Here is a 9719-nt window from a genome sequence, read left to right on the forward strand (position 1 = left end):
CGTAGAAGAGATCCACTCGTGGTTTGTTAAATCCTACGGGGCGCATCATGCTTGTCGATTCCGGTGTTCTCAACGAAATGTCAGAATGCCTTTTCATGAAGTCGTAATTTTTTATTGCGACTTTTATTTTTTATTTATCAGCACTGCCTTTTTCTTTATTAAATCAATGAGGAATCTTCATGACTTCAGCTAAGTCGTATGCTAATTTAAGAAACTTCTTTTTCATGAGCGGCATGCATCTATTCGATAAATCTTTAATGTGGTCCACCAAGACTTCTTCATACTCTGCTGAGAAGGTGTTAGTGAATCTACCTAACTTTGGTTTCATTTATTTAATGTATAGTGCTTTTAGGAATATTGTATCGCATTGCAGCTTGTCTTACACTCAGTTCTTTTGTCATAACCTTATCAATAGCAGTTTGTAAGCTCTGTGGATCCCAGGATCCTTTCTTTTTCTTCTCTTCCATTTTAACTATCTTCTTTCTTCTTTACTCTTAAACAAAATTAAATAATTAGAATAAAATACGTAATTTCTTAAAAAAAATATCAATATGTTTACTGTCCGGCACTAAGAGACGACTTAGTGTCCGGTGCTAAGGGACACACATTTTCGTTCATTAGATGGTACCTACTTAAATTGTTTAAAAGACGTAATAATATTCTACCATTTTACGGATAACAATCGAGTACTGATTTTATCTTTGAATACCATTCAAATGTAAATGCATAAATATACTAGAATTACTTACATTGATATTTAGGTGACGCCGTGATTTCGAGCCTAAAACAGCAAATTGTTACTCCTGCCGCGGCCGTGTGCGTCACTGGAGAGGCACGGCGCGTGATCTTGTACCTGTGTGCCCCAGCTCCCCTTTCACTTGTATTTTGAAACGAACTGATTTGTACTCGCTTGAATAGTACGAGTGTCCGGCGCTAGGTGCCGTCCGGCGTTACGGGACTTCCCCCTATAAACTCGAAATATTACTTATTAGTGCCGTGTGGTTCCCGGCAGCAAGAGGAAAAGAATAGGACCACTCTATCTCTTTCCCATGGACGGACGTCGTAAAAGGCGACTAAGGGATAGGCTTATAAACTTGGGATTCTTCCTTTAGGCGACAGGCTAGCAACCTGTCACATCATCCTATTTCCTGTCATCTCATTTCTATCATTAAGACAAGCAGCTGAACGTGATCATTCAGTCTTTTCATGACTTGGCTCTGTCTACCCCGCAAGGGATATAGACGTGATTATATGTAGGTATGTATGTATTACTTACCGTAATTTATTACTACGAAATTAATACCAACCAAGACATCTGAATTTACATTTATCAGTAAGATTTGTTTTATACTAAAATTGATATTTATTAATGTATATTCATACATACATACATATAATCACGTCTGTATGCCTCGCGGGGTAGATAAAGCCTTGAAGAGAGTGATAGGCCACGTTCAGCTGTTTCTCTTAGGTAATAAAAGAATTGAGTTTCAAATAGTGACACGTTGCTAGCCCATCGTCTAAAAGAAGAATCCCAAGTTTATAAACCCTGTCTTAGTCGCCTTTTACGACATCCATGAAAACGAGATGGAGTGGACCTAGGTATTTATTTTTTATTGATGCCGGGAACCACACGGCACCGTTTGTATGTAACATGTTTTTTTTTATTACTTGCACGTTTTGTAGGATACGCTCGAAGTTTGTCACTTGTACCACACATAACATGTCTCAACTCGTCTTGTTATCACGACCAACGTAATGCTGTTTTGGACCAAAACCGCTAATTTCTGCTTAAAACTTCTCCCTTGTTAGTGTTTCAGAATTTCCATTCACATACTCAAATACTCACGTCTATATCCCTTGCGGGGTAGACAGAGCCAAAAGTCTTGAAAGACTGATAGGCCACGTTCAGCTTTATGATAGAATTGAGATTCAAAGAGTGACAGGTTGTTAGTCAAACGCTTTAAATAAGAATCCCAAGTTTATAAGCATATAATTTTCTAAACATTAAATCTTTTCATGAGAAAGAAAAAAAAAAATAACAGAATATCAAATTTTTAAATTTAGAATTTTAATTTCATCCGCGTACGTAACGATGAAAGTGTACGTACGTACAGTCACAACGAAACTGCACACGGAAATATTTTCACTAGTTTCAGAAGTCTGAGTGTGACCGCATATGAAATTAACGCAACATGTTTCTACTAATTTGCTTTTAAATTATTTCGAATTAGTTTAGTTTCTGTTACTGTGATTGCGTTCCCGATGTTTGCTAATTACACATGCGCTAGAAAGAGGTAATATAGAACATCATAGAATAGGTAGATCAAGAAGGTCACTGAAGAGATTTTCATTTATGGCGCATAGGTCTGTAAAAAAGTATAAATTTTGTTTTTGCAATTAAGGCATTTTAATACGTCTATATATCTTGCGGGGTAGACAGAGCCAGCAGTCCATAAAGACTGACAGGCCACGTTCAGCTGTTAGGCTTAATGATAGAATTGAGATTCAAATATTGACAGGTCGCTAGCTCATCGCCTAAAAGAAGAATCCCAAGTTTATAAGCCTATTCAGTAGATATAGTGGTTTTATTCTTTTTATATTTATGCCGGGAACCACACTGTATCTTTATAATGTAAAAAGGGAACTTATTGATTGATTGAAAGCATCTAGAGATTAGAAATTTGGAATATAGGTTTTTTAGGTAGTTTAAGGTAGCAAGAAAGGGTTTCCCGGGAATGGAAATTAACGAATAACCTATCTATTTTACGCGAGCGTACTCTAATAGGATAAAAAAGTGGAACACCACATTTAGATCACTATGGTAACTCGAAAAAAAACGAATCTTATTATTGTTAAATTTTCATTTTGTATAATAAATATAAACAACAAGGCAAACTTCATAATTTCTCTCCATCTGCACCGGGTAAAAAGTAAACCATTTTCAAACGATATGACGTAATCTCGGCGAGATGGCTGCGACAAGCGGCGCGTGACGTCACACCACTTGAATTAGCGGCGCGCAATGTTGTACGTGACTGTACCTGCCGACGTGACAGCCGAGACAATGTGTTCTAATTCTGAATTAATTTTTAATTTACTTTTGCTCGCTCGGCTTTGGCGTTGTGAAAGAAAAGAGGTAATATCTGAAATTAAAAAAAAACAAACATTAAAAACGTGAAGTTAAGATTTCAAATGAGTATTTAGTCAGTCACTTAAATTGCAAAAAATATACCATTTTTTAGTTTTGCTCTAATTGGTTTCCTTAATTAATTAAATACCTAATCAACAGTCGTCAGATGAGAGAACAAAATCAGGGTTATAAAAGAAATAAAACAATTTTTTTTTACATACCTACTCAAATGATAAACAATATCGTTCATCCGCGCCGTTGGGAATCGGAAATAAATTTAAAAATAAAACATTAAATATTTTGTGGTCATTGAAAGGCAGTTAGAACGTGCCGGCAGCGGCAGACGCCAGGCAATATCGCACGTGACCAAGCTACCTTAAGGTTTTATTGATAAAGGTATGACCTCCATAGCAAGAGCTAAGCTGCGCATCGCATGTAAAGATATCGCCATGAAACTAATTTGTTTTGCCGAAGCCTGTGCGAGTAAATACTTTTAAATAATTACGAAGCATTTTGTATAGAAGCATAATTATGTTTAATTGAAGAAGCATTTAACGTAGAAGCATATGCTTAATTGATTAAATTGAAATTTTGCAAATAAAAAAATATTCTTATGATGACAATCTAAATATGACTGACATGTCAATGTACAGCCTAAACCGCTGGGTCTGGAGTCCTAAAATTTGGCGTGAAGGTTCTTTCTAGTTTCTAGGGGTGATCTAAAAGGCGATTTCTAGAAATTCTCGCAGGAACGGGTACCTCCGACTCAACATCGTCGGAGGTTGTATTTATCGATCGATGATCATAATACATATTATTATTTTGCCAAGTCACAGTATCCTTAACCGACTTAATAGTACAAACGATTGATAAATGTGGCAACGAAATATGTAAGGATCGTGGCAAATGGGAAGATATCTCTACCTATCACTACAAAAAAACGCGTCTATATTCTTTATTCTTATATTAAATACTAGAGGCCGCCCGCGACTTCGTCCGCACAGAAACCCCATCAATCCCGCGAGAACTCCATGATCAAAAGTAGCCTATATGTTACCCTGAGTCTTCAGCTACCTACAAACCAAATTTAATCTTAATAGGTTCAATAGTATCTGCGTGAAAGAGTAACAAACATCCACACTGACATCCTGACATACAAACTTTCGCATTTATAATATTAGTAGGATGACAAAGTTCACTTTCAGTATGTTTGAGATTGTTAGTTTTTCGTAATATACGATGTATTACTTATACCTATAGCTTAGCTAAGCACACCACTGGAGTGAGACCTTAAAACGCAAGCCGAATGTGCCGTGTGAGGTTCACCTTTTCATGTTTATTGAACACGTTTTCTAGGTCGCAGCATCTATTTCAGCTCGTACATACATATAATCACGTTTATATCCCTTGTGGGGTAGACAGAGCCAACAGTTTTGAAAAGACTGATAGGCAAAGTTCAGCTGTTTGACTTAATGATAAAATTGAGATTTAAATAGTGACAAATTGCTAGCCCATCGCCTAAAAGGAGAATCCCAAGCTTATAAGCTTATCCTTTAGTCACCTTTTTCGACATCCATGAATTTTTTGGATACCTTTTTACCGTCCCAATCTTTACCTATTCTTTACGAGGTAAACAGAGTCAAAATCTTAAAAAGGCCGCGTTCACCTGGATGAATTAGGTGCAGCGTAGCGCCTAGTCAAAAACGAGTTGCAATGTTTTTCACGGCTACGTAATTGCTTTGACAAGATATTTATAATCTTTTCAAGGCCACGTTCATTCAGCTGTAGATATAGCTTAATGAAAATTATGACTATTGGCTCTATCTGCCCCTAAAGTAATAAAGAAGTGGTAGTGAGTGTCGGTGGTCGAATAGGTAGAGTGCCCGGTTGAAACACGTGTCCCCCATGAAGGCACTGGCTCGAATCCCACCGCGGCCATCTATTTTCGAAGTTACGTACATTAGTTTGATTACTCACCGTTTGTCTTGGGGTGAGGGAGAACAGCGTGAATAAACCTGCACATTGAGGCTACTGGATGTGTACCATATGATCCAATTAGGGTAAGGTTCCCCTGCAAAGGAGTCAAAAAGAGGTCAGACGATAGTCGCTTCGTGTAAAAACCTGACTCACCCAATCCAGGATCCATGTTCAAGAGCTGCACTCCTCCTCTACAGAGTGGGAAGGATGAATAGAATAGAATAGATTAATTTTCAAAATTGGATACAAGGTATCACTTATTAACGCCACATCACTCAAATCTAATTATAACTACTACCGCTTCCAAAGCGCATGTGTAGTAGAAACGGCGGAACTAACTACACTGCAGCATTTTCATCGGACGTCAATTTACAAATATAGATCTCTTAAAACTACATCGTGGACGAATTCACATTGTCTATATTAAAGAACATGAATGAGTGTAGAACTACCAATGCAACCAGGACTAGTAAGAAGAAGACGTGATATGAGTGAGTGAGTGAGAGAGAAACAAGATAAAGAAATGAAGTCATTGACCGATAAAGCACTAAACTATATACTTAACTCTGGGTAATTAAAATTTAAAGCCAAGCTTTGTACGGTATTAATCCCGACTTTCTGAAGTAGCAAGTTTTGACATTCACAAGGACTTTGAACGATTGTGCAATTAATTAACTATGAACAACATAGTTTAAAAGTTTAACCAATTAAATAAGAATTCATCTTTAAATTCTGATATAAGTTTGCAACTTGAGATTTGGAGCAACGGTGAAAACATACAAATTTTTTTTTGTGTTAAATAAACAACTAATCTTAAATACTAGGTTTAAACAATTCTTATTAGATTTAAAATTATCATGTGATACTAAGTAGGTACCTATATGTATATGTATGTCTACTAATACATAGTAAATGTTCACAACATCCGAAAGGGTAAATATGATGATCTGGTATAGGTAGGTACATATAAATTTAACGGCCTCTGTGGCGCAGCGGTAGTACGCATGTCTGTGGCATCGGATGTCCCGGGTTCGAATCCCGGCCAGGGCATGATGAGAAACAAACTTTCTCTGATTGGCCTGGGTCTTGGATGTTTATCTATATAAGTATTTATTATAAGATATAGTATCGTTGAGTTAGTATCTCGTAACACAAGTCTCGAACTTACTTCGAGGCTAACTCAATCAGTGTAATTAGTCCCGTATATATTTATTTATTTATTTAGACTTCGTTGTACTCAAATATAATTGCCGTGTGGTTCCCGGCATTGCCGCGTGGTTCCTGGCACCAATACAAAAAAGAATAGGACTAAGAATAGGAATGAGAAAACTATTTTTCTTAAATTATTATTCTTTTACCATTATTTTGAATAGCTGGGATCGCTCCCATAGGGATCGAGAAAAAAGTAGGCTATATTAGAATTGAATAAGGTTTTATTTTCATATTTGTTTATGATCACTATTCATTTTGAAACCATAGGAGTCTGATTCATAAAATAAAATAAAAAAACAATAGTCTGGTTTGTTTTTATTGCATACTCTTTATTGCACTACAAATATGTCCTTCCAAATTTCTATTTTACTTTATACTATATAAGATTTACTCTTGACTAACATGAGTATTAGTTATTAAATGCTTTAAACTCCCACTATGAAGTAAGAACTACAATTATTTTATAGTCGGTCATGACTATAAAAATAAATCAGAAATTTAATGTATGTTGGTAAGGAACCTTCGACAAAAATAAATCTCATCTAATTACATCCCTGTTATTAAAAGTAGGGAAATTCGATGTAGATATAAATGAATAATATTCACTAGCTGAACATAAAGGCGTGTCCACCTGTTCAGTCTCATTCAATTTAGAAAAATCAACAAAGAATTTATCTTTTACATCTATTAGGACCATAGAAACGAATCTGTGACCCCAAATAATATCAGATTCAGTATAACTCGATCTGGCTTGAACCGGTTGACCTGTAGACTCTATTATACCTTCGAATACCACCAAAATTTCCATTTTACCGCCAAAAAGATCTGCCGCTGATAAATTATACAAAGGGCTTGCTGCATCAATGACATGTACCACAGCTATCGGCCACAAAAAGAAACTAGATTCACAACCATCCAATTCAACTTTCATTTCCACTTGTTCCGTATCATCAATATTTTCACAATCCTTATTCAACCTTAAAATAAACATGGACGCTTTAATATTCAGTATCCTCGACTTCCTCATATCACCCACTCTGAAAATCATGCAGAGTTTTTCGTTGCGCAAACTCACAATCGCGTTTTTGCTAAACAATATCGTTTGGGTTCTCGCTTTTGGTCTGGTCAGTTTAGCAAACAGAATGCCGACCATGAATGATTGGAAAATGGAGCTAAAAATGCATTGTAGACACATAGCTAGTATTGCATCGGGGCACTCCAAAGTTATTGCCCTTTCACCGTAAGCAACAGTCGTGTGGACCTCCACGCTGAACAGAAAAGTCGACGTGAACCCGTGGATGTTTTCAATGCACGGCGTCCATTTTGTTATGTTTTGATTCGGCGGGAGATGTTCTGGTAACAAGTCGCCGTGTATCATTGCAATGAGCCAATACAAGAAGCCGAATATGAGCCAATCGCAGGTAAATGCAGCGAAGAAATTCAGCAATGTCCACCTCCATCTTGCTTCGACTAATAGTATGAACCAGTCTGAGAATATTCCGATTTTGTTGCTGATAAACTTAACAATGTTGAATTCACCATTTTTCAGCACGGCACGTTCGCACTTTTGCCTTGTCGTTTTGCGACAAGAGTGAGTGAAGTAACCTAAAAATTAAATTACATTATGTATTGCCGTGTGGTTCCTGGCATCAATGAAAAAAAAAATAGGACCACTCCTCTTTCCTATAGATGTAGTAAAAGGCGACCAAGGGATAGGCTTGGGATTCATCTTTTGGGCGCAACCTGTCACTATTTCAATCTCAATTCTAGCATTAAGCCAAATAGCTGAACGTGGCCTATATGTCTTTTCAAGGCTGTTGGCTCTGTCTAACCCACAAGGGATAAAGACGTGACCATATGTATGTATACTTACGGTTTGAAGGATAATAAATGCCAGGGATTATAACACTGGTATCATTGGACCCACTAATGTTGTCCGCATCAACATGGTTTCTTGCACAATAATTCATATTTTGAGTATTGTTTATCTGAAATACATATAAAATTATATGATAATACATACATACATATAGTGCCGTGTGATTGCCGGCACCAATATAAAAAAGAAAAAGGACCACTCCATCTTTTCCCACGGATGCCTTAAAAGGCGACTAAGAGATAGGCTGATAAACTCGGGATTCTTCTTATAGGCGATGGGCTAGCAACCTGTCACTATTTGAATCTCAATTCTATCTTAAGGCCAAATAGCTGAACGTGGCCTATGATTCTTTCAAGACTGTTAGCCGCAAGGGTTATAGTCGTGACTATACGTACAGCTGTTTGGCTTTAAGATAGAATTGAGATTCAAATAGTGACAGGTTGCTAGCCCATCGCCTAAAAGAAGAATCTCAAATTTATAAGCTTAGTCGCCTTTTACGACATCCATGGGAGAGAGATGGAGTGGTCCTATTCTTTTTTCTATTGGTGCCGGGAACCACATGGCATATGCAGGACCAAAATAGTCTAATAAAGACTCGGAAGCCACGTTCAGCTGTTTGGCTTAATGATAGAATTGAGATTCAAATAGTGACAAGCTTGAATGATGATAAATTATTTTGATTTAACTTCTTAAATTCTAACATACAGAGAGAGTAAAGTACTATAATACCTTACAAATATTAAGGCTTATTTACATCAACATAATAAGCCTTTATGTTTAATTTAAGAACGAAAAAAACATATCAACTTTACCTTCATTTACGTATCCATTACTCATGTAATTTCTTGAATAATTTATAGTATATTCAGGATATATTTCCTATACTTTATTGTACTGCCACTCCGTTTGCATCACACGATGTACTGATAATTTTAATGATTACTAACGTGATGATATTGTTATCATTCAGTGGCTGAGTACATAAAAATTGTTTGCTTGTAAATTTGACTGCGTACTACACGACTCTGTTAATTTGTCTTATTTTGTTACTATGTTATATTCTTATTGTAATATATAATCTTTTTTCTACATGGTTTTAGTTCCAGTCACATCCTCAGCTCTTTGGAGAAGAAACTGCCTTTTATTTCTTGAGAAATGAATATTGCACAAAAGTTTGACATTATCATAAAGTAATTTTAGCAAACTCGATATTTATAAAAAATAACTGAAAATAGCTGGGCTAGCAACGTATCACTATTTGAATCCCAATTCTATCATAAAACCAAACAGTTACACGTGGCCTATCAGTCTTTTCAAGACTGTTAGCTCTGTCTACTCCGCAAGGAATATAGATGTGATAATATGTATGTATGTAGCGATATTTATTACAATGACCTCTGAAACGACCTTAAGTGCAAGGCAATGCTTTTCAAAATCAATTAGGTAGAGTATACAATTTTTAATTGGAGTATATTTATGAATTAAATTCAAATATATAATGCATTTATTTTCATTATT

At 36.2% G+C, this 9719-nt stretch overlaps 1 protein-coding gene across 1 annotated transcript; it reads right to left on the reverse strand.

Annotated features, from left to right (window-relative positions):
- Positions 1 to 6620: 6620 nt before the first annotated feature.
- On the reverse strand, positions 6621 to 9130 carry LOC106137415 (ATP-sensitive inward rectifier potassium channel 12). The gene is made up of 3 exons (XM_013338234.2): positions 9014 to 9130; positions 8196 to 8310; positions 6621 to 7927 (listed from the first exon to the last, which is right to left on the reverse strand). The coding sequence occupies exons 1-3, from the start codon at positions 9017 to 9019 to the stop codon at positions 6861 to 6863; spliced, it is 1188 nt and encodes a 395-aa protein (XP_013193688.1). The 5' UTR covers positions 9020 to 9130; the 3' UTR covers positions 6621 to 6860.
- Between the last annotated feature and the right edge of the window lie 589 nt (positions 9131 to 9719).

Source organism: Amyelois transitella, chromosome 18 (assembly GCF_032362555.1).
Source record: "Amyelois transitella isolate CPQ chromosome 18, ilAmyTran1.1, whole genome shotgun sequence".
Classification (NCBI taxonomy): domain Eukaryota; kingdom Metazoa; phylum Arthropoda; class Insecta; order Lepidoptera; family Pyralidae; genus Amyelois; species Amyelois transitella.

Excerpts from the sequence above, each read along its gene's own strand:
- LOC106137415 (XM_013338234.2), bottom strand. Across the intron at positions 7,928-8,195 it reads CATTTATTATCCTTCAAACC|GTTACTTCACTCACTCTTGT; the intron begins GTAAGTATACAT and ends TTTAATTTTTAG.